We start from the raw sequence: 27,765 nt of genomic DNA, 5'->3' as shown, positions 1-27,765 counted from the left end.
CTGCCTTTCAAGGTCCCCACAGTGTGATTCCTAATAACGCTGTCTCTCCTGACTTTCCCAGCAGGCCAGAAATTCCACTTATCCAGCGGAATATCAATATCTGCTGGATAAATTACAACAGAGTTAGATACAGACATTCATACATGTCTCCCTGGTGGAGAATTCTAGATATTTGTTGATTCGCTAATCTTTCATCTGGAACAATCATCAGGTCAGTTCGTCCAATAGTTTGATTGATGTCCAAACTAATTACATTCTAATCAGGCTCCACTGTACTTTTTGTTTGGTGTTAATTGGTAAATGTTAATGTGCTAATACACTAATGATGGTGAACAGGATGAACATCTGCCAAACATCAACCTGTTAACACCGACACTGGGAGCACATAACGTGCTGATATTAGCTTTTAAATCCAAGCAGCACGTAGTAACCTGGCTGCAGACTGAGTGCTGTTTGGTATTCACCACCACACGCCAAATGTCATATTGAGAAATTACTTCATTGTTTATTTTTCTAAAAGTTCAATGATAAGCAATACATTTTGCTGCTGTTCTTCCATAGAATATTTTATATGGACGTGTAAAATTATGAGGATACTGGGATGTAATACACAGAGAAATCCATCATAGAGGTGGCACAGATATGGATTTCAACATAAAACACGCTTTTATAACAGTAGCAGCAATCAGGCGTACATAGACTCGGTTGACTATATGTACATGCCTATAAAATGAATAGCATGAAACAACCAAAACCCAGAAGTCAACACAAACTGTTAAAGGTACAAACCGTTAAAAGGAAACTACAACACATGATCCAAACATAAGTCCCACAGTACAGTGAAACAGCACAGACTAATGCTCTCTAACAGTGAAAGTGCATCTGATGTTTTCCTTCCAGGGTTTAAGAGCCAATCTGGAGACTGGAAGATCATTACTTCCAGCTTCTGTGCAATTTGACAAACCCTGAGCAGAGGAAGTGTACCAGTGTTTCTCTGAGCTCACTGCTTTGATGTTTCCTGGAACAAGACATTTATCTGCCAGTTAGTCTGTGAGAGATAATCAGTTATCAACAGTCGACGAAGAGGGCTTTTATTTTGGGCCCTTCTCAGGTCTGGATCAGTGTGGGGAGCTCGGTTTTTATCTGCAGCTCGTCCAGCAAATCTTGACTGTAAATAATGTGTTTTTTTTTCTGTTTGCCTAAAGATTAACGAGAATCAGCTTGGAGGAGAATTACAAGTAACACAGCTGCTTATAGTGACAAGCTGCCAGCAGTCTAATTTGGAACGAAAGAGTGAAATATATTCACAGAAAAATAAATCAAACTATGTTTATTAGATAGTTCTGACCATTCTTGTTACGAGAAGCAAAACATTTGGTTGATTTCACGCATACCTGAGCTGAAAGAGCCATTTGCCTTGTTTCATTCTGTTTGGCAAAAGGTTTCCATGTGCTGTCTGCTCAGGTAGTCTATGGCCACAAAGTGTTGCATTAACGCATCTATCTGATCTTATTTATGACAATGCAGCCACTCAACCTCTGCCTTCCTGGCCTGCGCCGCTGACTCCAGCTCTGTGAGGGCATTGAAGAAGCATCACTGAAGTGTTGGCATGGAAATGGTCTAATTACTAAATTGAAATGAGATCATTCATAATCAGAGAAGTGAAACTTTTTATTATATCTTTGTTATTGTGACTCATAGCAGGATGACTTGTTCATTTGACAGTGTGAAATCTGACTGTGCTGCATGTAGCTGGTTCAGCCTGAGGAGAGGAGACATCTGGGTGAATGGGAGCTGCAGAAACAACATGTAACGTGTGTTACAGTTTAATCTGTGAGTCTGGCTCCTAACATTTAACCTTTAACTTGTACTTTCTATGCATTTTCATTCAAATGAAAACAATGGCGTCCATTTAAGCACTTAAAATATCTGGCATGGATGGAAAAACATGAGGAAAATTCACAGCTTGTTATGTGCAAATAAAAAAAACGGGGGTAAAAAGAGTCGGAGAGTCCGACATTTGCAGCTCAGGCATCATAAAATTGATGAAATCTGCTTTCTGCTCTTATTACTTTTCTATTTTGGTTAATTATTCACATAATAAACGAACATGCTCTGACTAGCAATTAAGTTCGCACCCCCTGTCTGGATCTGTAAGCGACAGGACCAAAGTTACCTTCATGTGGAGCGTTTATAGGAAAATGCAGCGTTTTTGCAGCCAAATGCAGAAATTGTGTCCACGGTCACGATATGATTCGGGAAGCGTGAACGGTTTTTCTAAACCGCCAATAATCTGGTGTTTTTGTGCTTTGTGTTGTGCTGATGCTGCTTCTTTGTCCGAGCACGTCTGCTAAGAGGACCTTTGGGAATTCAAATCTGATCTTTATTCTAAGTCTCCACCGCCGCTCCCGTCTGCCTGGTTCCTATGCACTGCACTTGACAGCTTCATGGGTTGGGCAGATAGAGCTATATCGAAACACGTGACAGGGCTTGTGGGAGCGACGCTTCATAAGTGTGAAGACACCGAGAAAGACGCTGGAGAGACGCTGGAGCCCGCAGCAGCGACCTAGAGTCCATCCAAAAGCAGGAGCGCACTGTACGAGCTTCTGCAGACATTTGAAAAACTTCTGTTACATATAGAATAGAAAGAGAAACTAATAAATATGATTAATGGTGATTTCATGCCAACACATTCACCTTGATTGTCTCTCTTTTATCTAACATTTGTGTTGATTGGATGTTGCGCTTCTGGCTTGGATTAACGCGCGGTCATAAAGGGGGAGTCTGCGCACTTGGAAAAATTATGTAAGGTAAAGAAACACCTTTTCTCTTTAAAACGTTAAAGCCTTAATATTTAATGTTTATACCAGAGCTTCACGTGCTGTGAGGTTTTGTTTTGGCATGAAAGTTTCTGTGTTTATTTTCTTCTTTTCTAATGTGCGTCTTCCTCAATGCATTTGTGCTATTTCCACCAGTTTAACTGTAAATCGACGCTACAGCCTGGGTGGTCAGACTTTCTCAACAGTCTGATATTAAAATAACTTTCCAAATGAGGCATATATAAAACTTACTTGATTACCCAAATTTGAGGAGACGTACTGTGTATTGCTTGTCTGGTTTTGGTGTTCCAGTGTATACAGCTCAGCATTTATTTGGCATATTTAAACCTCATGGGGCAAAAGGTGTATTTTCAGACTCACATTTCATATTTTATATGTACGTCTCCTGTTTATCAATTAGTAAGAAGTGGATGATATAGTATTTCTAAGTATGCAGACTCTTAAAGACAAGATATGGTTAATTCTCAATTCAGGAAGTCAGTAAAATGTGTGAACATCCATCCGACATTGTACAAAGGATCAAACCATTGTAAATTTGTCAGTATTGGCACTGAAAAGGTGCATTATCTAAGGGTTATTTTATGCTGAAGGCATTTATGTGGCACAGTATATACTGGACGTTACTAAAATCTTGCACTCCTGCAAATATACTACATGCAAGGGTCATATACAAGAGATTTTTTGGGGGTGGGGATTTCAGATTTAATGGGATGTCTTAAATGTTTTTCATTAATTTGTAGGTTGTCCAGGCATCTTACACTGCAGTATTACCCTCAGACACAGCCATGAAATCTGTGTTGGATGGTGTGGCAGACACCACCTTCCGAACTATTACATCTGGTTTACAGTATCTGGGCTCCAACGACGCTAACTATGATGATCCCATCAATGATGTAGACTTCAAGGGCAGCTTCTCTCTGCAGAAGCCTTTATCTGCTTTCCGCAGCAACTCTTTCCCAAACAAAGTACCTGCAGAAGAGGAGCTCATTCTCAAGGGCATCCCATTCTACCCCACCAATGCCACAGACCTGTTTGGCAACAGGACCACACTCCGAGATGAGACTAATAATATTCAATGTGGGGAGAACTTTATGGACATGGAGTGTTTCATGATCCTGACTCCCAGCCAGCAGCTAGCTGTGGCTGTGATGTCTCTGACTCTGGGTACCTTCACGGTGCTGGAAAACCTGGTGGTGCTCTGCGTGATCCTGCAGTCCCGCACGCTCCGCTGCCGACCATCCTACCACTTCATTGGCAGTCTGGCTGTGGCTGACCTGCTGGGCAGTGTCATCTTTGTCTACAGTTTTGTGGACTTCCATGTTTTCCACAGGAAGGACAGCCCCAATGTTTTTCTCTTTAAGCTGGGCGGAGTGACGGCATCATTCACAGCATCTGTGGGGAGTCTTTTCCTCACTGCTATTGACCGCTACATCTCCATACACCGGCCTCTGGCATACAGGCGCATTGTGACACGGACCAAGGCTGTCATAGCCTTTTGTATGATGTGGACCATCTCCATTATCATTGCAGTGCTACCTCTCCTGGGCTGGAACTGTAAATATCTCAATTCTGTTTGCTCTGATATATTCCCTCTTATTGATAAGAATTACCTGATGTTCTGGATCGGTGTTACCACTGTCCTAGTTCTTTTCATTATCTACGCCTACATATACATCCTGTGGAAAGCACACCACCATGCTGTGCGCATGCTGAGCAGAGCCTCCCAGAAGAGCCTTGTGGTTTACTCAGCAGATGGGACTAAAGTACAGACCACACGTCCTGAGCAGGCACGCATGGACATCCGTCTGGCCAAGACCCTGGTGCTTATCCTGGTGGTGCTAGTCATCTGCTGGGGCCCATTGCTCGCTATCATGGGCTATGACCTCTTCTGGAGGATGGATGATGACATCAAGACAGTATTTGCATTCTGCAGCATGCTTTGCCTGCTCAACTCCACCATCAACCCAATCATCTACGCCCTGAGGAGCAAGGACCTGCGGCACGCCTTTTTCAACTCCTGCAATGCCTGCCGGGGCAGTGCCCAGCAGCTGGACAACAGCCTCGAGTCAGACTGCCAGAACAGAAATGCCAACATTTCTGCCAACAGGGCTGCAGAGAGCTGTGTGAAGACCACTGTGAAAATAGCCAAAGTAACAATGTCTGTGTCAACTGAAACTTCTGCAGAAGCTGTCTAATTGGCCATCATGGGGAAACTGTGTAATTGTCATCTTCCCTAGACAATGCCATTCAACACAATAAAGCAGAAGTTAGATGTTTCAGTGAGAAAAAAAAAATCCTTCCCTGAAAGTATTGACTTACATCCTCACATAGATGCTTTAGTGGTTGCATTATTTTCTGACTGTGTGTAAGTACAGAGTGTGCCGAAGTGCCAAATGTTATTGCAAGGTCATAGGAAGGACTCATGATTTGAAGGGATTATCAAGGACTATCATAGGTCTGTTGTTTACCACAGACTTCATAATGTCCATTTAGTGAAGGGATATTATATTTTTGTACTGTGAATTCAGGTTTTGAAAACAATATATCTTCATTTATGGGATAAGGGGCTACTGACATTTTTAATTAGAGATGTGTTACTGTGTCATTTAGACTTTAACATGTGTCTCACTCCATGAATATAACAAAACGTCTCACCTTGACTTTCTACAGGCATCATGTACATGTTGCATATAGACATTTCTTTAAGTAGGCTAAATGATCAAAAATAGTCCAAATGACTGGTTGTTTATTTCCAAAATAGCCATTAGACATGTCACGTTTGTATTTCTTCTAATAACACTCAGTGAGTGGTAAATGTGCAGAGAGTTTGAGAAATGAGGAGTGATTCATGCTGAGCATAAAAAAAAAAACATTTATCACTATCACTGATAACTAAGTGAGATGGAGGTAAATGAAATCACAGCTTATGTATGTGAAATCTGAAATGGCATTTTATGTGGCAGAGCGACGATCGTCCTTGTCCACTTCTTCTCTTGCTAGCTGTTAAAGCTTTAGAGTAATGTATCCTTTGTTCTAATGTATAATGACTGTACAGTGTTTTCTCGCAAAATGAATTGTTCGAATCAACTTGTTCAGCTATACAGGCAACACAGCAACAACAAGCTTTTAGCCAAAGCTTGATTACATCCATCTAAACTGAATTTGGATGCAGTGTGCTGGTCACTACTGTAACAAAGCAGAACAAACTGACTATAGCTGCTTTCATCCAATGTATGATTTTACTGGATTTAGCCTTGTATGTGTGTGATAACTTGTGACTTGGTGATATATTTCCAAACCCCAAGCCTTTTGATCATTGCAGTGAATTGTTTTAGTGCTACTGTTGCAGCGGGGCGTCATTTCAGAAAACAAAAGCAACCCATGCACAGGCCTAGTGAAGTACTGTTGGTGTAGCTCTAAATAAAAATGTCTGCTGTTAATTTTGACTTACTCTAAACAAATAAGGGAGGGTCTTTGCATTAGCAGGTAACCTGACTGCAGGTTTGTTTGTATGAATTGTGCGGAGAACTGACAACTGACCTTGCAAAAGAATCTGAGAAGATGTGACTTTTCTAATAGATGATGTAGTACTGTCAATCAAAAAATCTCACAGCACAATTGTTCTGTAGACATTTATCTTGGTGTAAAGTTATCCAGACAGCTGTTTATCAGTATGCTTCGCTGCCTCTTGTATTACTGAGTATTGAAAATCAAAATGTCAACTGTCAAGTGGCTTCTGTACAATGGTGGCATAAAGAGGAATCTATGACATAAAAATCACAGTCAAGTGTTTTTAGTATTGATGTTTTCAAACTTTTGAATAAAGTTGCAGCTGGTTGTCATTTCGCCTTCATTATTTGATCATGAGAAACAGAAGATCACATTACAGTTTGCCTAGTTCATCCAAGAAGGTAAGAGGAAGAGAAAACAACACAAAGACCAGCAGTGATCTTTTAGTGCCCCCTTGTGGACGATCTCACATTGTGCCAACCTTTCTGGTGCAAAAGCCTTGCCACAGCATCATCCACCAGTAACATCTGCTCTGTTCTTTTCATCTCTTGGCTAAGAGGATAGGAAAATTGCAGCATCTGTTCACACATCTGTTCACACAGATTTTGTTCATTTATCTACCAAATAGTCCCAACTACAGAGAGCTGTGGGGCGGTTTACTCTACCATGTGTTAAAGGCAGCAATTAGGATTTGTATACAACGACTAAATAAATAAATGAACAGGGCTGAGACTAGAGCTGATGAAGTGAGTGGATTATTAATAAACATTTTTTATAATCATTTACTCATTTTCCAAGCAAGACTGAACATAAATATCAGTCAGTACATTTCTAATAATCAGTACCCTAACAAACACTATTAGTTGGGTTTTGATTTTACAGACCTGCCTACACTTTAACTTTTAATGTGGAATGATTTCACAGAAATGTAAGTCTCCCCTTAATTCTCCACCATAGTGCTCAAAAATACAATATTATAGCAATATATAACACCTAAATGCCTAAACGTCTCCGTGTCAGTTGTACATGGTATGATATGAATCAAAACAGCATTGTTGGGTGTGGATGGTTATTCAGTATTTTCTCTTATGATAAATAAATGATAAATAAATAACAAACCATCCTAAAGTGCGATAATTGTTGTAAAGGCAGGCCGTATAATGTTGAGTAAGTATAACGCGTGTTTTCTATAAATATAAAACCAAAACGTGTTTTTGTTTTCATATTACAGTTCTGAGTGAAAGTAAAACTTGGTTTGCAGGTGGTTAGCAAACAAAACTGATTTGAAAATAAAACGTCACTTTCCGAGGTTTCGGGAAATGTAGTATTTAACCGTATATGATAACGGGCGTGAAACAGAATAAAAACTACAAGTACCAAGATGAAGGTGTTTTTGCGCATGCCCAGTGATGAAAGGTAGAAGGGAGTAGAAGGTATGCTAAGTAGAGACGTTGTGTTTGGATCTGTGAAGTGTTGCGGTGAAATCTGTAATCATCGGATTTAACATCATATTTAACCGAGCTCTTTTTATCCCTTTTATTTCAAGACACATCCGGCGACGTACATTTGGTGAGATTTCTCAGTTCAGGGCAACAAGAGACGAGAAAAGTGAGAATTTGTCTGCCACCCGGAATCGCTGCTGCCGTACTATCTAGCTAACGTTAGCTAGCATTAGCAGCTCAGACCGGGGCCCGGGTCCGCGACTGTCCCAGACAAGAGGGAATTCAAGTGTTTCTGATTTTTAAGACACATTCAGCGCGATGGCTTGTGGAGCTACCCTGAAAAGGACTCTGGATTTCGACCCGCTCATGAGCCCGGCTTCCCCTAAAAGACGGAGGTGCGCCCCGATCATGTCTCCGGTCTCGTCCCCACAGAAGTATCTGCGTATGGAGCCCTCGCCGTTCGGGGAAGTGTCGTCCAGACTCACTACAGGTACAAACTTGTTGCCCTGATTTAAATTCAGTGGAATCTGAAGCTGTATATGTGAAAACCATCACTAACTTCAAACTGAACTGTGTAACGTTAAACGTCTACGTGGTGTGAGCCGGTAGTCCGTGCTATGTATCAACAAAACCCCACAGGCAATTTGTCGAGTTAAATGAGTGTTGTTGTTGTAAATGTTGCCTGTTGAGAGTCGCATATTGTTGACGATGTGGTTTGAATCTTTGTTGCCAAGTTGTGATTTCGGCAAATATTAATTTTGGGAATGAATGTTTTAGCATTTGCTTTGCTTTGGGGAAGTGTAGTGATAACAGGAAATACTGCTTGTTTGTGTTGATACTGCGTAATTACTGGATGTAAATGGTGGTGCTTACTGTGTCTGCCTATCACTGAATTGTAGAAGGGTCTATTGAATTATAAAGGTCATGACGCACACTGACACATCAGCAATGTACTGTGAAATGATCATGTTTTGCTTTGTTGCCCTACAACTGCAGCATCTGTGGGAACATGACAGTTGAATGATGGAGCAAATGCTTTTTCTTTATTTCAGAGCAAATTCTTCACAATATCAAACAGGAGTACAAGCGGCTGCAGAAACGACGACACCTGGACAGTGCTTTCCAGCAGGTCGATGGCTGCTGTCCTCTGGATCTGCACAGCATTCACAGTGGATCTGCCCTGCCAGGTAGCAACAAATGCTACATCAAGCCCCTGTATGATTACAAATTAAAGGGTATTGTAAACTGCTGTCCACCATTATTTACAACTAGGGTCAGTAGCTGCAAGTCTCAAGAATGTAGTTGTATCATTGTATAGACTAGCTCACCAAATCACAAGCATGCTGTGACTGGTTCAGTTCTGAGTTGTGGTCACAGTATGGATTGTAGTAACCACTGCATATGGTTACAAGATTGTCCATTTTGTCACCAATGTGTTATTCACTCTGGCATTACCTGCTTGGTAGCCATATATTGGGTGATAATAATATGATTGTTTTTTTTTTTTGATCTGGGTAAAAATGAATCTGACTGATGTGGAAATCTTTATCCTGATGAGGTTTTTTGCTGTTCCAGTATTTAAAGCTGTCCATCTTGTATTAATTGTAATATTGACTCTCCTACAGGTATGTCCTCAGGTGCATCATCTCCCACCAGGAAAGAGCAGCCTTTATTTTCCCTCAGACAGGTTGGGATGATCTGTGAAAGACTACTCAAGGAGCGCGAGGAAAAAATCCGTGAGGAGTATGATCAGATACTGACGACAAAGCTTGCTGGTATGATTGTTTTTATTTTGTTGTTTTGTTTTGTTGATGGTAATTTCTAGTGAGTAATCCATACCGAGTACCAACAAATATTTATTCTTTCAACAGAGCAATATGATGCATTTGTCAAGTTCACACATGATCAGCTGATGCGAAGGTTTGGAGAGCAGCCTGCTAGCTGTGAGTATATTTATCATTATCAACACTACTCGTCCATTAACACTCTCTACAAACCTTGCCTCTGTGTGTTTATGCTGGTAATGGTTAGAATGTAGAGTTAATTATGAGTACTAAAATTCAAGAGACGAGCAGTGTTTGCCAAGTTTGTCTACATCACACTTGCCCATGCATATGGTTAGTATTTACATTTTGTAGTAGGCTGTAGTTTGCTGCCAAACACTGAGCTTTATATATAATAGTAATAGTGAAAGGGAAGAGACTTGACTAACATGATAGTATTTCCTGCAGAATGCTGTAAGAATGCACTGTTTCAGTTGTCCCAGTCAGCTTATTAGTGTGTCTGTATTAATGAAAACTTTAAGCGTCACCATCTCATGAGGTGTAAGGATAGTCGGTGACAGACGAGAGTGTTGAAGTCAGATGAGTTTATTGCATCTGGGTTGAGCAAAACGTTTTGCATTTAGATGTTTTTTGTTGACCAAGTTCTGCTTTGAATTTCCCAGAAGATGGCAGATGGCTTTAGTAAAGCTACTTTTTACTGTTCTGAAATGATATGAAACTTGTCTGTTAAACCTATTCATTTGTTTACCTTCACAGATGTTTCCTGAGTGTTGCTGTCTGATATTGGGGAATATACTGTTTGCTGCAAATTACTGCAGGGACTCAGTGGGTCTAGTTGGACTTTTCTCCTAGCTGTGCCATATCGCCTCTATGTGGACTCACTGCCTCAGGCATCAGTTAGTGGCATCCACGTTTGCTGTCTCAGAGTTAGGAGATCTCCTGCCTCCAACATATTCAAGGACTCTCTGACATTTCCTGTGGGCTCTTTACTGCCATGTAAATATTTATTTGGCTTTGTTCTGATGCCTTTGTAAAGGCTCACTGCCACCACATACTTGGCCTTTTAATTTGATTTGATTTGAATGTTTTTGTCACATTTGTTTTTCTCACAGACGTTAGTTGTGCAGCTTCTCTATGTACATAGTTTGGAAAAGGGATTGGACATTGATGAGCAGGCAAACTAAAGCTGCCTTCAGACTGGACTCCAGGAACAGGTTTCTTGGCTTTTTTCAGCATTCTCAGACTGTACTGGCAATTACTGCTATTACATTTGTATACACTGTATTTTTTATGTTTTGCTTGACTGTTTATTGTTCTAAAACTTCCTGATTTTATTTGCTGTAAGTATCAAGGGGCTTTGACTCAAGAAAAGCAAATGAATAAAGTGTTTACACAAATGTTTGTTGGCAGTGGTTTTTCACAAGATCACACAAATTACTGAAGTTTTATTCACAGTCTTCTACATATATCTAGTGAGACATGGGCTCCTACTGTGGTGCTATGAAGGTGAAAGGATTTAAAATTTGTGCTCGAAACAAAATATTTAATAGCTAATGTTTTTTTTAGGAAATTAAAATAAAATATTTTTTGATCTGCCTGGCAGTTTTTATCATTAGGACAATAATCTAACAAAGAGACTGATGATATTAAGTCAAGCTGACTATGGGGTGAGTTTAAATGCTTTGTATTAATATAGATGAATTCATTCATGTATTGTCAGTGACATCCTGAAAGAAAAAGACGTTAACTCCCTAATAAATTATAATTAACGCTTTTCTCCAGTTTAACTTCAATAGTTTCTTATTTAGTCAGTCACATTTAACCTCAATGAAACGTGTTAGTGTCCGTAGAGAAAATACCTAATGCCGGGAGCAGTGGAAACTAATCAAACAAACCTTAAGTGACGTAGGTGACGTTGCCAGTGAAGACGCCTGTGATTGGTCGATCTGACAGGAAGTGCTGTGACGAAGAGGAAGCAAGCTATGTCAATGTGAACGACCGATGGACGGTTTGATTTCTTTTTGCAGAAATGTCATAATTGTGTTTTGTTTAGACCTTCAGGAGTCATGGCTTGTTTCTTTAGACGGACAATTGCAGCGAAGGTAGTAAAGTTGAAAGTCTTGTAAATGACTGTGTGCTAACACGTGCTAATGCTAACATGGCTTGACCCCCGAACAGGTGAAAACAAAAACAGGCTTTAATTTGTCTTTCATTTGAACTTGTGTCCAGCTGGGTGAGGCCCTGCAGCAGGCTGAGGATGCCTTCATACCAGCTCTGTCAGCTGTTCCAGTTTTGAAGAAGCAGTTAAGTGTGTTTGTGATTCTCGCAGTGAAACCTTAGCTGATCCTTAGCAAACAGTGTCACTCCTCCCAGTCACATGCCGTGGAAAAGTTTGTTAAAGCTTCCTGACTTTGGACTTTTCAGGCAGACTGCAGACTTCAGGCTGTCAGTGAGCACCTTGCGAATCAATGGGATCTTACCCTCCAGGGGAGACGTTCAGGTCCAGGCAGAAAACTTGGCCACTCAGGTAAGATGTCACAAACTGGCAACCAAATCACACATTTCATTTGATATTGCTCTGCATTTTTTTTTAACACTGGCTTGAACTATAGGTCAAATTCAGGCGAAGGAAGGTTTTTGCTACATTATATAATATATAAAGACCATATTGTGGTTCTGACTTCATAGCAGCCATTATCTTTACTGTTTCAATACGACAGTGCCCCTCTATGCATCGTGAGTCCATAAAGAAATGTTTGCCTAGCTTGGTGTGTAAGAAGATCCCTGACCTTCACATTGACTACAAGCCACAACTACCACAACCACTTACAGCAGCCTTAATATTTGTCTCCAAAAGACACACATCATGTAAAAGTTGATTATGTTATGTTTTTCAGTTGAAGCAGGACAGTGTGGTGGAAGACATCTCTACTGATCGTGGAGTGATCAGTTTTAAAGTTAACCGCAAGCTTCTTGCCCAGGTCAGTGAGTCTGCACTTCCACATGGTAGAAAAAGTATTTGTCAGTTTTCTTCCACAGTGATGAAAACAACAATATCGACTGCAAATATTGTGATGAAATCCGCCTGCTGGTTTTGATGGTAGCCATGTCTGTTGTAGAAATTGCTGGAGCCGTTTGAAAAGGGGCAGGATGAAAAATTCGGGTTAAACAGTGAACTTCTTAACACCCTCAAGAGAGGAACCACATTAGTGGAGTACAGGTGTGCTTGTGTTTGTTTCGTCTTAACACTTGTCTTACCATTATTGACAATTGAACAGACAGAATTCGTGTGTTTGCATGTTGCAGCTCTCCAAATATTGCCAAAAAATTTCATGCTGGACACTTGCGATCTACAATTATTGGTGAGTTTTGGCTGAAATAAATTTAAGCTAAAATATCTTATTTAGATAATGGGAAGTATAAACCACCTTTTGCTTATTGCTTCTAATTGTATCAGTGTATATGTCAACCAATAATTAAAACATTAAGTACAGAAAAACCAAAAATATATTTTAAAACATTTTTATTGTTTGTTCACTAGAATACAGTTTGCAGTTTTACTTCTACTGTAAATGGTTTTGCATCTGTACATTTCTTGGTCGTCATTGTTAGAAGTGTAAAAAAAAAAAATGAAATGGTTGTCAAAGAAAAGTAATATCATCTGATGGTGGAACTGTTTACCCTAAGAAACCCTGCTTCAGACTATACTGTAAGCTTTGTTTGAGTACTGACAGTGAAGTTACCTTTCTTCTCCAGGTAATTTCATTGCTAACTTAAAGCAGACCCTTGGAAACAATGTTATCCGGATGAACTACCTTGGTGACTGGGGTATGCAGTTTGGTAAGTGAATGATGTACCACAGGCTTAAATGGTGTTTGGGTGAATTTTATTGTTGAAACCTTTGAATTTCAGGTTTGCTAGGAGCTGGATTTGGCCAATTTGGAAGTGAGGAAAAACTCAAACAGAACCCCTTACAGCATTTGTTTGAGGTGAGTTTGTTGACATACCAAGAGAACTGCCAACCCACCACTACAATTCAGTTGAGTTTTGATTTGAGAAACCTAGTGGTGCATGGATCCACCAAGCCAAACAACAGTACTGTGGCAGTAGTTTGTTTTTAAATCATGTTCTTGTCTTGCAGGTTTATGTTCGAATGAACAAGGAAGCAGAGCACAACGAGGACATGAAGCAGGCGGCCAGAGACTTCTTTAAACAGCTGGAGCAGCATGAGAGCCAAGCTGTGTCGTTATGGCAACAGTTCAGACAGATCACAGTGGACGAGTATCAGCATATTTATAAGGTACAATAGAATTACAAATGTTTACAACTCTAAGGTCCAAACTTGGTGAGAGAAGTGAAAATGTCAGCAGAACCTTAAGACGTAACAGACTGATTTGTTTTTCCAGAGGTTAGGGGTCCACTTCGATATTTACTCTGGGGAGTCCTTTCATCAAGATCAAGCCCAGGAGGTGGTGCAGCAGCTGCAGAGCCAAGGCCTGTTGAAAACCTCTGAGTATGTAACAGTATATGATGGTCTTTGTTAACTAAGTGGTGTGACAGACATGGCTGAAAGCTGGCAATATCAACATAACAAAACATATAAAATGAATGTTGAGACCAAAAATGGAGCAAGAAAGGAGTGAATATTAAATCTTTACTCACTGTGAGCAGAAACAAGACTCCACATCAATAATGTTGCCATGCAACTGCTGGATTATTTACTCCAGTCAGTAATGTGCTGTGTTACTGTAGGTTTTTGTGGAGATTTTAGAAAACAAAAGTAACCATCCATGTAACCCTAACCCTAAAACTAGTTTAGTTTTATGCTTCAGAAAATAGTTTAAACTCTTTTTTTTTTTTGTCATTGCTGTTGAGATTGATGGCTGATAAATGAAACTAGGCCTGTGTGGTTTGGGTTTTATGGGTATTTTTTGTATTTACAGGAAGGGGACTGGTGTAGTGGATCTCTCCCCTGCTGGAGACATGAACAGTGTCTGTACAGTGCTCCGCAGCGACGGCACAACACTCTACATCACAAGGTCAGTACCAGTATAACTGGCCAAGTAAATCTGCAACAAAATTTTTCCAACAGTGTTGAGAGTCAGTGAAACAGTTCACAGGTTTAAAGTTTGGGTAATGCCCGTAACATCCTAAAAGAAAAAGAATTTGCACTGAAACTATTGTCAGCAGTGGTGTTATTTATGCCATGAGACGTTTGTCTAAAAATGACGATTACTAACCTGTGCTGGCAGCTTGTGGTCGTGGCAGTAATAGCTCATTTTGCATTTTCTACTTTAAAGGGATATCGCTGCAGCTATTGACCGAAAGGAAAAGTACAATTTTGATGAAATGATTTATGTGGTAAGGACACTGGTGAACTCAAGCTAAACACTTTTACCTTTGTAATAGTTACACTGTGGTCCTTTATATAGCAAACAGCTTACCTACATGATCCACAGCAGCAAAAATTGTGGAAAAGGCACAAACAAATTTGTAATGAAGCATTTTTAGAGCCAACTAACTCTGAACGTCTCACTACAGAAATGTACTCGCTGCAGGACAATGTGAATCTGAAAGTATCTATCTATAAATATCTATATATAATAAATATTTGTTTATTAAATTACCTTTATTAATTATATAATTATATTCATATATTCAATTGTTTATATATTTATGTAAATATTTATAATAAATATTTAATGAATATATCTATCTATAAATGGACTGGAAAACACTAGCCCAGCATCAATCCATAATGCAGCACTCTCTGTAGAAGACTGTGTTGCACTGGTACAATTTCAAAACGAACAATTGACGTTGTGAACATGTAATTGTCACTAATAAAAGACAAACTCTACATTTTCAAACCTAATTTCCATAAAAATATGGTTTTATATTAGAACCACTAGGTTTGCCAAAGTTAGGCAGAAGGTGTGCAGTGGTATAGTAACAAACATTGAGTGTTTATTACTCTTGTTTTAGTGTATATTTGTTTTTCTTAAGACAGATAAAAGTCAAGTGAACCACTTCAACCAGTTGTTCCAGATCCTGCTTGTAATGGGACATTCCTGGGCTGACAGGTAGTGCAAATATTCCTTAACACAACAAAGTGGCTGTTTAAAACAGAAACAATAAAGTAACCAAACAGTGATTCCATGCTGTAAAAATATATCACACTTTTATGGAAATGCAAATGAACTTTAAGGTAAATCAAATATAGAAGGAAAACGTCATGCAGACAAAAGAAATATTTTACTTTTAATACATATAGTAAAAGTTATAAACATTTGAAAAACTTGTATACAAAAGAATACAAAAGTCTATGAAGGACCAAAATTTGGGCCATCTCAATGTTTTTAACAAAGAAAATAATTAGCAATAATAAAACAAAGGCATTAATAATATAATCACTCTGAAAAGGCACATTCTGCACACTGAATGGTTTTATTTTGATCTTTACATTTTGAACAGTAGTTACTATTTTCAAGGGATATAAATATTGACTGCAGGTGTCAGCATGTGCCCTTTGGCCTGGTGCAGGGCATGAGTACACGGACCGGTGAGGTGGTTTTTCTGGAGGACGTGCTGGATGAAGCTCGGGCCAGGATGCTCCACAACATGAGCCAAGCAAAAAGTAAGTATGTCAGCATCACAGTTATCTGGCCAAATAGAGCACACCCGACTCTTAGCCAATAATCTATTTGCACTTGTCCTAGTACTAAAGTTTTTCTAGGCCAGGAGTGACCAATCCTGGTCCTTGAGAGCTACTGCCCTGCTGCTTTTCCAACCCTACCTAGTGCTGATTACCTGGATCTAGTGTGGTCAGCCAACCAGAAGCTGGAAGGACAAAGCTAATTAGAAAACAACCAGGACAGTAGCTTTTAAGGATCAGGGTTGGAAACCCCTGCTCTACTCAGTGAATAGCTCAAGTAACTGCTGTGTGCAATGTAAAGTAGTACTTTCAATTCAGTTCAATCAAATAGTTGACCATTTCACTGTAGCTGAATTTCCTAACAAGACAAAACAATCATAACAATCAACATAGATGACCAAAAAAACATGTAAAATAGTGAAAGCATAAAAGAAACTAATACTTCAACTAATAATTTAAACTAATTTCTCTGTTTTTTTGAATGAAGTTAAAAAAGGATGAGATTTACCTATTATCTGTATAGATTCCTGTCAAAGGAAGTTTTGGCAGAAGGTGGATTTAGTTAAACAGATTTTACAGCAGATTAGTTTATGATTTTAACAGTTACCAATTTTGTTTAAAAACCTATTTCAATAAGTGTTAAATTGTTTTTGATTATATTAAGTAATATCAGAATAGTTTTGATAATGGCCCTTTACAAAGTCTTAGATACTGATTTATAAGACCAAGCTATGGTGCTTAATAATTTTGTGAATGTAAAACAAAACATCTTTGGAAAATGTGTTATGAAATGGACCTACAGGAATAATGACTGTCTTTGCAGCAACAAAGGAAATGGACAACCCAGAGGACACAGCAGAGAAAGTGGGAATCAGTGCACTACTAGTTCAGGTAGATAATAATGATGATGATTATAATTATTCTAATTATAATAATAATATAGTGAATGAAAGTTTAAACCCTACTTATGGGCTCTTTATTCATTCATTTCAGGACTTCAGAGGCCCCCTGCTGTCAGACTATAGGTTTGATTGGGACAGGATGCTGCAGGCTCAGGGTGACACAGGTGTCTTCCTCCAGTACACACACGCCCGACTCTGCAGGTCTGTGCTAAAATACTGCTGTAAATAATGGACTACAAGAGGAATTGTTTTGTTGTAACCTCTTCATAATCCAAGGTGACATCTCCAAGTGTCACTTTGTCCAATTTGTCAGCCCCAAACCCAAAGATACCTGATTCAAATTGCATCTTAGAAAAGCATGGGGTTGAGATGGAGCTAAAGCTAAGCACTTAAAGGATAGTTTCACATTATTTTAAGTCAGGTCCATATTTGAACACTGAAATATGTTTCACTTCTTAGAGTGCTTCTATTTTAAGTAAGGATGACAAAATACAGAGTGCTGGTACAGTGCAAAAGTCTATTTGAGTTAATGTTAAGATTCAGCAGCCTGACTAAGACAAGTCATGTGGTTAAAGTCTGTCCTTTATGAGCAAAGTTCCCTCTTTGTTTTCCTATGACAGTTATTCTGTAACACGCTACAATGAAGGGGTAAGAGGGAATTTCATAATTTCAGAAGATGGCATTTTAGAAGAAAAACCCTTCTCAGTGTTTAAATGGGCACCTGACTCTTAAAATGTGAACCTGTCCTTCCTTTTGCTGCTGGGCTTAGTCTAGATAATTAAAATATCTGGGAGATAAGTTTCATGTGCAGCATGTTTCTCTACACAGCAAGAAAAAGCAAGACTTACAGTATAGGTAATCCACATCTTAATTGTAATGCTGTTACTGCAGTTTATTGCAAAGGAATGCGGATATAGATGCAACTACATTTGATCCATCCCTTCTACTTGAGCAGACGAGTATGACCATCCTGCAGCACCTCCTTCGGTAAGCAGAGTAAATCATATTCCTATGCGTGATCTCACATAGACGACAATGAAAGACGGTGACAATCTGCTTCTGTTAATATTTGCTTCACAAATAAGATAAAAGTGGGTGTCTTTCTTATTGGTTTTGCAGCTATGATGAAGTGCTATACCAGTCTGCCCAAGATCTGCAACCTAAACACCTTGTCAACTTTTTATTGAAGCTGTGGTAAGGAACAGGATGTTAGTTGTTTTAATATTTACCCACGTCAAGTACGTCATTTCATGTGTACTTGAGTGTATTCATGTTCTTTATCGTCACTGTCCTTCAGCCACTTGACTGCCTCAGCACACAGAGAGCTGCTGGTGAAAGGAAGTCCTCCGGACGTTGCACAGGTAGAAAAAAAACTGCATCAGCATGCAATACTGAACAATTAGACTTTACCACACAAAGTGACTTACAAAAACACTTAAATTCAGACACACTGGCTGCCCATAGCATGATCAAAGTGCAAAATTAATAAGAATTGCTAAAATACTTTAACAGCCTTTTGCTGAAAGAAGTCAAGAATGGCTGTGTAATTTTTATCCTTGATGAAGATGTGCATATTCTGTGTTGTAATTTCTCGGGCAGTGTAGCACTAGATCAGCTTGACCTTACTTGCTCTAGTATCACCAATAGCTTATGATGTCTACTTACATATTAGCCACCAAAAATTACACAAGCTGAGAACGGCTATGCTTGTAGTAATTTCCTTTTCTGTGATATCAAGATAAAAGGATCATTTATCTTGAGAAAACCAAAGATTTCTCTATAATGGGTATTTCACAGGACACAAAATAACAATGGTTCATTTTCTTTTGAGAGGGAGAACAATGATGGTGAACCCAAACAATGAATGTCTGGTTCAGCTGATCAGCCTTCAAGATCTGTTTTAACTACCAGAGAAAAACTATAATTGAACAATGTCAAGAAATCAGTCAGAGATAATACCCTAAAATTATCTCAAGCACAGCCGTTCTCTGCTTCTGTAATTTTTGATTTATGGTGGCTTAGTTATCATAAGCTACTGGTTATATACCAACACAAGGGAGGTTGTTCTGTCTCTTTTCTACAATTAAATCTGCTTAAATCAAACAGGTGCTTTGTTCAAACCAGGAAGCTGAGCCAGTGTAGATACCAGATCTGCTCAAGGTCCCAACACATCACTCAAACGCAGGATCTCGAACTGACGTGGCAGGCTGAGCCAATCTAGTACCTACACTGGCTGACAAGTTACAATGCATAATGAATGAATGGTGCATCTTCATCAAGGAAACTTTTGGTGGAGTTTTGTATTAAAATAAGCAAGAATTGAATTTTGGAGTTTCAATCAGCTATAAGAAGAGATTACTGTATTTTTACAATATTGCTAATAATAGTTTGCAAATGCTGATCTTACAATCTGAAAATGGCAATATCAAACACTGAATGAAAACAAGAACACAGCTCAACCCAGTTTATGACACCTTTATAGCAGAGAAGATCTGGCCTGAGCATGTGACCAAATTCTAGTCTTTTATATTCCTTTTGTTCACAAACTGTTGAGAATTCCAAATGATATTAACAAACATATCTAATTTAAATTAACTGTGTTCTTTTTTGCTAAACATCTATCAGGCAAGGTTACGACTGTTCAGAGGATCGTGCTCAGTCCTGGCCAATGGGATGAGGATTCTCGGCATGTGCCCAGTTGATAAAATGTAAACCTCAAAGCTTAATACTACATTATTTCACTGCTGTACTGATAATCGCATGGTGGTTGAGCTCATTTGTACTCAAACTAAAAAGTCTTTAATTTTCAAAATAATATCATCCTCCTTATTTCAAACCTGGTTTTACCCACATCAACAAACAGATCCTGTATTCCAACAAAGTGCTGCCAAAACAAAGCCTTTACCAAACATTCAATAACCCTGCCTGTCAAACTTCTCATACGCTTCTGATGCCATTTACAGCAGGGGTCACCAATCCTGGTCTTCAAGGCCCACTGTCCTACTTGTTTTCCAGATGTCCCTGCCCTTACATGCTGCTGATTCCCTGGATCAGGTGAGTTCAGCCAATCAGAACCTGGAAGAGCAGAGATAGTTGGAAAACCAGCACGACAGTGGGCCTTGAGGACCAGGATTGGTGACCCCTAGTTTACAGGACCTGTCACAGATTTTATCATTAGCAGCTTTTTTTCTAAGGGATCAGTTTCTGTTTGGATTCCTTATGTGTGTCTTGCCTGCTCAGCGTGGCTGTGTCTTGCTTTGGAAGGCCGTACAGGTAGATGGAGACACACACAAAGATGGCTCCAGAGGCAAATGTGATTGCTGCACAAGAAAAAAGTAAAATGAGACACAAAATATGAAAGGACATTTTCACAATATTTTGCAAAAACTGTAAATCAACTTTTTTTTTTTTTTTTTTTACTGGCATGCAAAGATGTTAAAAAAAAAAAACATGCAGCTGTGGTTCTTAATAGGATTATCTATGAGAGCCATTTCAAAGGTGAAGAGAACCATTCACATCCACCAGACTGAAAGGAATGGGACAACAAATCATTTGACAGGTCCTGAAATTTCCAGATAGTTTCCAATGAGGTTTCCCAGAAAGAACTATGTGATTTGGTAATTATATGGAAACTAGACCCCAAGTTCTCATTGGTGAGTTGGTTGTGTTGAGTTTATGAGAACATTTTCATGCAAAAACATAAAATTATCAGGTCATGATCACTTTTAAAACTTTACATCACCATATAAAATCCATGAATTATATATTTCCTAGGGTGAAAAACTATCTTCTACTGACCTGCTGTCAACTGACTGAAATAGTATTTCACCAGCTATAAACAGTTTCCACATATAAAAAGTACTAAATTACATAATTTTTACATTTAAAAAGACAGCTCACTTTTTTTTTCTATAAAATTACAGAAAACCACAGGACTTGTGAAACTATTACTGAATGTTGGTCTATCTAGCAATATTAGTAAGCAAATTTCTCATTTTAACCTTCCACCAGGAAGACAAACCAACAATGTGATCAGTACAAGAATATCTACACTTTTTAGGACGTTAGAAATTACTGATACTGATGCAAACTGATCATTGGAGGCTGTTAACTGTGAGATGACGCTTCAGATTACAGTCACATATGTATACTATCACCCATCTTCACTAAGTCAGAATAACTTGTTTTTCAGGTTTTTTATAACATACAAGAAATTACGATCCAATTGTTTTTTCAATAGCTCTGATTGAAGTCTTTTAATATTTTTCATAAACTACCTCTATATTTATAAATGTTATGCAGCTATATGGCTTCAGTCTAATACAATGGATCTTTTATATCTTATTAAATCTTATTTCGCAAACTAACAAATCAGCATACCAACAGTGCAGTTAAGGGAAACTAACTTACTTATCTGTAGTCCAAACAATATGACAGATGCCACAGTTGAGAGGACAATAGCGGCAGCGGCAGAGAAGCCCTTCATGATGTTGTCTGTGTACTTCACCACCACCGACGTGTACAGACCTCCCACACTGGACAGGACTGGTGGCACAAAGAGAGCAGTGTCAGTTAAAATACTGTGGGGGAAAAAATGAACCTGAATAAAAAGCATTCTCAGTTTTTGTCATACTTACATACAACAAAGCACACCCAGGGTGTGTAACCAAAAAAGAAGCCTTTTTCCATGACTTTTTCACCATCAGTCACGCAAACACCAATCAGGGTGATCACAATGCCAGAAACATACATCTGGATGTTTCTCACCCACAGAGATGTGTCCGAACTCTTCAACACCTTCTCAAAGTACACACCTAAATCAGAAAGTACACACAAGCAAATATTTTAAATCATTATCTTTAAATACAGTTACACAAAAGAGTTGACAGATAATACCCCCATGTTAAATAGCAATGCAAATAACTTACTCAAATTACTTTTGGCAAGTGATGAGAAATGAATTCAAATGGTATGAGTTTATCGTTTTGGGTGCACATCACACATTTATCGGGCTGGTGAATGTTTAAGCTGAAATAACTGCCAGTAATTTCCACAGAGATCCAGAATCTAAGTTTACCTGCAAATCCAGAGCAAATGACTGCAATAGCAATGGCGATGAACCCCAGCAAAGGGTTTTGCTCAATCTGGACGAAAGAGAGAGAGAGGGAGTGAGAAAAAAAAAAAGTGTGATACAAGCCACCAAGCAGATGGCAAATGCCACCTGTAGCTTGTTTGTCCAACCCTCACCTGAACTTTAGTGGCCTCTGCAGGCCTCCATTGGACCAGTGTGACACCTCCACAGAGCATGAAGACAGAGAACCACTGCAGTCGGCTGAGAGAGCGGTTCAGCATGAATACTGTACACAGTGCTGTGCATGGGATCTTCAGCTGGTAGGTCACCTAAACAGGGGCACACAAGTCAGGTCCAACATCTATCGATTTTTTCCACAATACAAACAGTAAGAAAGCTACAAGCTTACGAGTAATGAAGTAATTTTAGATTAAAAAAAAAAAAAACTTCTGAAGCTTCTTCATTGTTATATCACTGTAAATTGATTTTTTTCTTTGGAAATCTAAGTCGAAACACATAATTTACTCAAACCAATCATTACATACCTGATAAACTGCTGCATCGAGGTTACTCAGGGCGAGAAAGGCCATGTTATTCTGAATTGCGTACACTACAGAGGGGATGCTCAGCTTCAGCAGCTCTTTAGGGCTTAAAAATACATGTTCCACTATTGTTTTCATCAGTCTGGAGGGGCTTCCTGTTTCTCTGGAAAAGGAGACAAAAAACAAAAAAAAACAAAAAACATGACAATGAAAAAGAAGAAGCATAAATACTTTAGATTCACTTAAGACACTGATTCCACCAATGGAAGCTGTTGAATCACTGTTTTTGAGGTTTTTTCTAATGCCTACATGTGTTTAAGCACATAAATCCAACAACACCTTCAAAACAAACAAAGACTAAGACATCTGAAACAAGTCACAGGGGTCATAAGACAAAAAGGAGCATTAGTGTAATGCAATAAAGAAGCAATAAAGATGCTTATGTGTATTTTTATGTGGAGTAAAAAGTACAATGTTGCTATTTGAAATACAGTGCAGTAGAAGTACAATAAGATATTTGGAAGTATTTAATGAAACTATCAGTACCTCAAATTTAAACTGAAGTACAAATGTATTTTATTACTTTCCACCAATGCCTGTGATGTTAAGACAGTACCTGGAAAACCTTCTGTTTCCACAGCGTTGGTCATTTTTGCGATTGTCAGAGTCAAAGTTTTCTGGGGTCAGTCATACAATACAACAGGTAAAAGGGACAAATACTCACTTGGTCAACATTCCCAGACTCAGTATTAATTTAATGACTTCAGTGATACACACTGCAGTCGTGGAGAAGTACAGATCTCCTGATGAAATGGTCCGTGTGTACCGTAAAGTCACTGTGTATGTAGCTGCCACTAGCGTCATCACTGTCAGGCAGTACACCTTGAAGACCACACTCGCGTTTTCTGAGGAGACCAGGTGAAAATTCAGCAACGTTACCTTGAGTCAGTTAGCTAAGAGTATGTAACACTATCTTACAGCTAGCTAGGCGAGTAATAGTCAGGTGTGTCACTATTGAACAGTCACAGTCAGCGTTAGCTCCACGTTAATGCAAATTAACACAAACTAACTAGAGGATAGAAGCTCTAGCTCGATGCATCTCTGCTTTTTGTTTCCGCTACTAACTAACTAGCTAGGGTTAGCAGTATGGGTTAGCTAGCTAGGTCAGTTTTTCCACTGGTAAAACTCACCGACGGCCATGGTTCAGGTTTGTGTCCGTCCGTGTGGCAGCGCAGTCAACGTTACTCACGGTACATGCCATTAAACCCCACACACACGAATCCACTGTTGACAGAGGAATCTTGCTCGACCTGCATCGCATCGATCACATGAGTTTCCTAGAGGGGGTTGTAGCCAAAAGTGTGGCCTGTCGTGTCGGTGGCACGGACCATTACAGGAGCCGCCTCTAGGGGCGCTGTTCTGTGGTACGGACCATTACAGGACCCGCCTCTAGGTATTATTGAGCTGGAGGGCATTTCACTGTCAGGACTGAGAAACTCCTGGTTAACATACTGTATCTAATATGTGTTACAATAATTGTAATCCAAAAGAAATCCAGTCTTATAATAACTATTGGATGGGAACAGTGGATAGTAAAATTTTCAGCCTTGAACTTATTGTATAAATACTGTTGAGCTGCATGGCAGACAATAAAAATCCAATGTTAAATGGCTTAAACAAGTCAGCTCTGAAAATTCTCACAATGAATTTATAAAACTAATAAAATATGGTTGCAAAAGTTTGGAGAGTACACAATACTGAAATATGAAAATGGCCAGACACATAAGAAAACAGATTAAATGAATAAATATTGCTTGAATTTATTTAGTTTTGACAAAAAACAAATATGTTCTGCCTTTCCTTCAAACTTATAAATGGCTAAAAACAGTAGGAAAGGGGGAAATCGAGTGTTTGGAAGAAGACTTTTGCAATAAAACAAAAGAAATGCAAAGACAAAAGTTGCCTTTTTCCATCACTACAAAATATGTTTTGCTGATAATTCTTGTAATTTATCTTGAGATAAAATAAAGCCAAGATATACTACTCTTAAATGGTCAAAGCTGACAGGATTTCCAGCATAGCTTTACAATGAACATTTGCCAGAAAAAAAAAGTATTGTCTCATACTGCTTAATGATTAACTCTTTAAGCAAACAGATTTCATTTATTAAATCTGACTCAGTCTTCTTTAGCTTTAGCTTACACAATGCAAGCTTTTGGCTACATGTGTCACTGTGTGACTGTCTGTCTCCCTGTCTCGAGTCTCCTGTACGACTGCAGTAGTAAATTCTCTCCCTCTGACAGCAGCCAGCATCCCACCACATCAACACATTTTACAAACATCACAGCCAAAATGCAGGTGGTTTTAAATGGGTAGAGAAACACCCTACTTGAAATTCCTCTGATGTTTAAAGTTATGGGAATGTCTACCACTTCTTGTTCAAACTTCCCGCAAGCACACAACCTGTGATATTTTTTGTAGCTCTACTAACAAATGCTATACTGCCCAAGCACCCAGCTGGAGGAGAGGTTGCACAAATTGAGTGTTGTAAGAGCAACTGAGGGAAACTCAGGAACTGTCAGAGGAAATGTGCTCAAAGCCTTCGCTCTCCCTCACCAGCGCCCTCTCCAGGATGACTCGGCCCTCCTTGTAGCGCTGGCTTTCCTCTGTGGCGAATTCATACATCCAGCCGAGCTTGCTGTTGCAGTTCTTGCAGCTGACGTCCCGCACCATGTGTCTACCCGTCAGCATGACTCTGTCTTGGACCTCGCTGTGTTGCAGATTCACAACCTGGAGAACATTGATTGCACACCTGTTGCTGTGACACCGTTTGTTTTCCGTGGTGGTATTTGAGTTTTTTAAATTCATTGAAGGAAGTAAGCGGTTTTTTTTTGTCTTGTTATTGACAGTAATTTAGTCATCAATTTCTGTTGCCAATTAAGTTAATAATTCATTTATTACCTATAATTGTTTTAATGATAATGATTCCACATTCTTCCATAGCTGATTATTGCATTGTGTTAACTAATTAGGACAGATTTATTTTACAATTTCAAACACTGAAATGATATCATCAGTTAACAGTAAGGAATATATTGTGCTTGACTGCGTAACACTTGACCAACCTTTGGATTTAGCTGTATATAAAATGTTTGATGGCATAAAACCAAAAATAAAGAAGTGTCTCATAATCTGCTGATAAGAAACTGATGGTTATAACAATCCACATATTTTACTGTGCTGAACTTAAAACACAGCACAAAACAACAGCAAAAACAATGTGACTCAAGGTGACTGTTTATCATCAGATGATGCTAAAGTACTTAAATCTCAACCCAATCAATTAAACTGTGATCCATGATGAGAGGTGTCCATGAGAATGAAGTGCTGGTACCTTGTTGAACAGGAAGGCTCGTCCGGTGGCTCCAGTGAAGCGGGTGGAGATGAGTTCTGCTCGGTTGGTCAAGATGGTGTCACAGTTGGCACAAGAGAAGAGGCGAGTCCCACCAATGTGATCCAAGAAGATACGTCCCATTGTCTACAACCTGCAGTTAAGAACACAGCACTGTTAGATGATGTACTGTAAGACCCTGGCACAGCACTTTCCATTGCTGCAAAAATACTGGGAAAAGGACCAACCAACAGGCCTTTAATAACTGTGGATAATGTTACAAATCAAGCCTATCAGATTTATGGATTCTGGATTTAATTAGGTCATTTTGACTGGCCATGTATTTATTTTTGCTGGATTTTCTAAAGATGTTTCAGATCACATCCCTGTGAGAAATTGGTGGTCAAAGTATACTTACAATTATTATTATTATTTATTTGCAGTCAATGTATAACTAACGTTAAGCATTAAATACCGGTAGATGTTAGGAAACAGATGTTAAATCCATTATGCATATACATATACAATATGTATACTGCAATAAAAAAGTATTAGTGCTGGACCAATAAGCCATTTAACCAATTAGTTTATCAGAAAAGGAGTTGTCAAGATTTCAATTGATTTAATGTTTAATGTAGTTATCAAACTGATGCCAAACATTTGCTGGCTCCAGTTTCTCAAATGTGAGGATTTAACGTTAGTGCTTTTCTCTGTTTTACACTGGGTCGATGAGAGTGGTTAATGAATTAATTTACTGTATTTAGTTAAATTTATCGTTAATTGCTGACACATTAAACACCATTACAGTTTCTAAACTACAAGATTCATTTTGTACTCTCTCAAAAGACGATCATAGTATTTACGACTTCCACCTAAAGGCATCATCAGGCCCGGCATGTCCATAACAAAATTATTAAGGAAAATACACAAAAAACATTTAAGCGAAGTTTAAGTTCCCATCATAAACTATCAAAGCTACAGGTTTTAGATAAACACAGAATAAATTCAAACGCTACTTTTTACTCAATAGTTCATCAGAAAATGGCCAAAAAGATGAAGCTAAGTCGCCCAAAGAGCAACAACCGTTCTCAGACCAAAAACCGTTTTAAGTCGAGTCCAAATGTCTCACCTCGTAACGTTAACAGGAGGGAAACGGAGATGTTTCTCGTAGACGCGTGTTTATTTGCTGTTTATTCTTAGATTAAAAAACAATTTGCCTATTCCTGTGGTGTTGTCAAAGACAGAGGGCCGTTGATGCAGTTACAATGGCGTTTGTTTTCAAGCTAGCAAGAATGAGGGTCACGCCTTCCGCTCAGGACTTTCAAAATAAACATACACTCACGAAATTAAGCACAAAGTGGAATTTTAAATTGTACTAAACTAATATAATACACGTCATCTTAAACCCACAGTAGACAGAAAATTGGGCCTACGCCTCAATGTAATTTCTCACACAGTCACACCGACGTACCCTTAATCTAGTGACCAGGTGAATTCATTGCAAAAAAATGCAACACCAATTTTTTATATATGATAAATAATTTCACTCTATGTTACTGAACAACATAATAATAATGAATATCTTGTATATTCATGTAAATATCCATAAAATACTGGTAATACTGTAT

General features: G+C 38.9%; 5 protein-coding genes across 10 annotated transcripts; 3 read left to right on the top strand and 2 right to left on the bottom strand.

The window, feature by feature from the left end:
• Positions 1 to 1,597: 1,597 nt before the first annotated feature.
• On the top strand, positions 1,598 to 6,682 carry cnr1 (cannabinoid receptor 1). Of its 2 annotated transcripts, XM_026318056.2 has the most exons (3): positions 1,750 to 1,833; positions 2,778 to 2,810; positions 3,581 to 6,682. In XM_026318056.2, the coding sequence occupies exon 3, from the start codon at positions 3,626 to 3,628 to the stop codon at positions 5,033 to 5,035; it is 1,410 nt and encodes a 469-aa protein (XP_026173841.1). In that variant the 5' UTR covers positions 1,750 to 1,833; positions 2,778 to 2,810; positions 3,581 to 3,625; the 3' UTR covers positions 5,036 to 6,682. The 2 variants fall into 2 exon arrangements, with proteins under 2 accessions (XP_026173840.1, XP_026173841.1); XM_026318055.2 differs by having other exon boundaries at positions 1,598 to 2,805.
• Positions 6,683 to 7,774: 1,092 nt separating this feature from the next.
• akirin2 (akirin 2) lies at positions 7,775 to 10,974 on the top strand. Of its 2 annotated transcripts, XR_003296310.1 has the most exons (6): positions 7,775 to 8,282; positions 8,845 to 8,979; positions 9,418 to 9,567; positions 9,664 to 9,735; positions 10,333 to 10,572; positions 10,689 to 10,974. XR_003296310.1 is itself a non-coding variant. In XM_026318062.1 (5 exons), the coding sequence occupies exons 1-5, from the start codon at positions 8,111 to 8,113 to the stop codon at positions 10,341 to 10,343; spliced, it is 540 nt and encodes a 179-aa protein (XP_026173847.1). In that variant the 5' UTR covers positions 7,775 to 8,110; the 3' UTR covers positions 10,344 to 10,974. The 2 variants fall into 2 exon arrangements, 1 of the variants encoding a protein (XP_026173847.1); XM_026318062.1 differs by having other exon boundaries at positions 10,333 to 10,974.
• A 559-nt stretch (positions 10,975 to 11,533) lies between these two features.
• On the top strand, positions 11,534 to 19,945 carry rars2 (arginyl-tRNA synthetase 2, mitochondrial). The gene is made up of 20 exons (XM_026318054.1): positions 11,534 to 11,678; positions 11,806 to 11,879; positions 12,001 to 12,103; positions 12,474 to 12,557; positions 12,696 to 12,796; positions 12,883 to 12,938; positions 13,333 to 13,416; positions 13,489 to 13,565; positions 13,718 to 13,876; positions 13,983 to 14,089; positions 14,520 to 14,615; positions 14,877 to 14,937; positions 15,583 to 15,659; positions 16,089 to 16,213; positions 17,055 to 17,122; positions 17,225 to 17,334; positions 18,025 to 18,120; positions 18,253 to 18,327; positions 18,431 to 18,494; positions 19,759 to 19,945. The coding sequence occupies exons 1-20, from the start codon at positions 11,643 to 11,645 to the stop codon at positions 19,843 to 19,845; spliced, it is 1,740 nt and encodes a 579-aa protein (XP_026173839.1). The 5' UTR covers positions 11,534 to 11,642; the 3' UTR covers positions 19,846 to 19,945.
• slc35a1 (solute carrier family 35 member A1) lies at positions 18,673 to 24,078 on the bottom strand. 3 transcript variants are annotated; one of them, XM_026318057.2, is made up of 9 exons: positions 23,937 to 24,078; positions 23,471 to 23,651; positions 22,750 to 22,909; positions 22,381 to 22,533; positions 22,211 to 22,277; positions 21,771 to 21,947; positions 21,544 to 21,678; positions 20,281 to 20,453; positions 18,673 to 20,116 (listed from the first exon to the last, which is right to left on the bottom strand). In XM_026318057.2, the coding sequence occupies exons 1-8, from the start codon at positions 23,944 to 23,946 to the stop codon at positions 20,323 to 20,325; spliced, it is 1,014 nt and encodes a 337-aa protein (XP_026173842.1). In that variant the 5' UTR covers positions 23,947 to 24,078; the 3' UTR covers positions 18,673 to 20,116; positions 20,281 to 20,322. The 3 variants fall into 3 exon arrangements, with proteins under 3 accessions (XP_026173842.1, XP_026173844.1, XP_026173845.1); XM_026318059.2 differs by having other exon boundaries at positions 18,673 to 20,111; positions 20,290 to 20,453; XM_026318060.2 differs by having other exon boundaries at positions 18,673 to 20,208; positions 20,366 to 20,453.
• Positions 24,079 to 24,213: 135 nt separating this feature from the next.
• On the bottom strand, positions 24,214 to 27,430 carry LOC113136913 (protein yippee-like 5). Of its 2 annotated transcripts, XM_026318064.1 has the most exons (4): positions 27,267 to 27,430; positions 26,141 to 26,291; positions 25,363 to 25,536; positions 24,214 to 24,234 (listed from the first exon to the last, which is right to left on the bottom strand). In XM_026318064.1, exons 2-4 carry the CDS (start codon positions 26,279 to 26,281, stop codon positions 24,229 to 24,231), a joined length of 321 nt encoding a protein of 106 aa, XP_026173849.1. In that variant the 5' UTR covers positions 26,282 to 26,291; positions 27,267 to 27,430; the 3' UTR covers positions 24,214 to 24,228. The 2 variants fall into 2 exon arrangements, with proteins under 2 accessions (XP_026173849.1, XP_026173848.1); XM_026318063.1 differs by lacking the exon at positions 24,214 to 24,234 and having other exon boundaries at positions 24,542 to 25,536.
• Positions 27,431 to 27,765: the final 335 nt, after the last annotated feature.

Source organism: Mastacembelus armatus, chromosome 24, assembly GCF_900324485.2.
Source record: "Mastacembelus armatus chromosome 24, fMasArm1.2, whole genome shotgun sequence".
Classification (NCBI taxonomy): Eukaryota; Metazoa; Chordata; class Actinopteri; order Synbranchiformes; family Mastacembelidae; genus Mastacembelus; species Mastacembelus armatus.
This window is presented reverse-complemented; position numbering and strand designations above follow the sequence as displayed.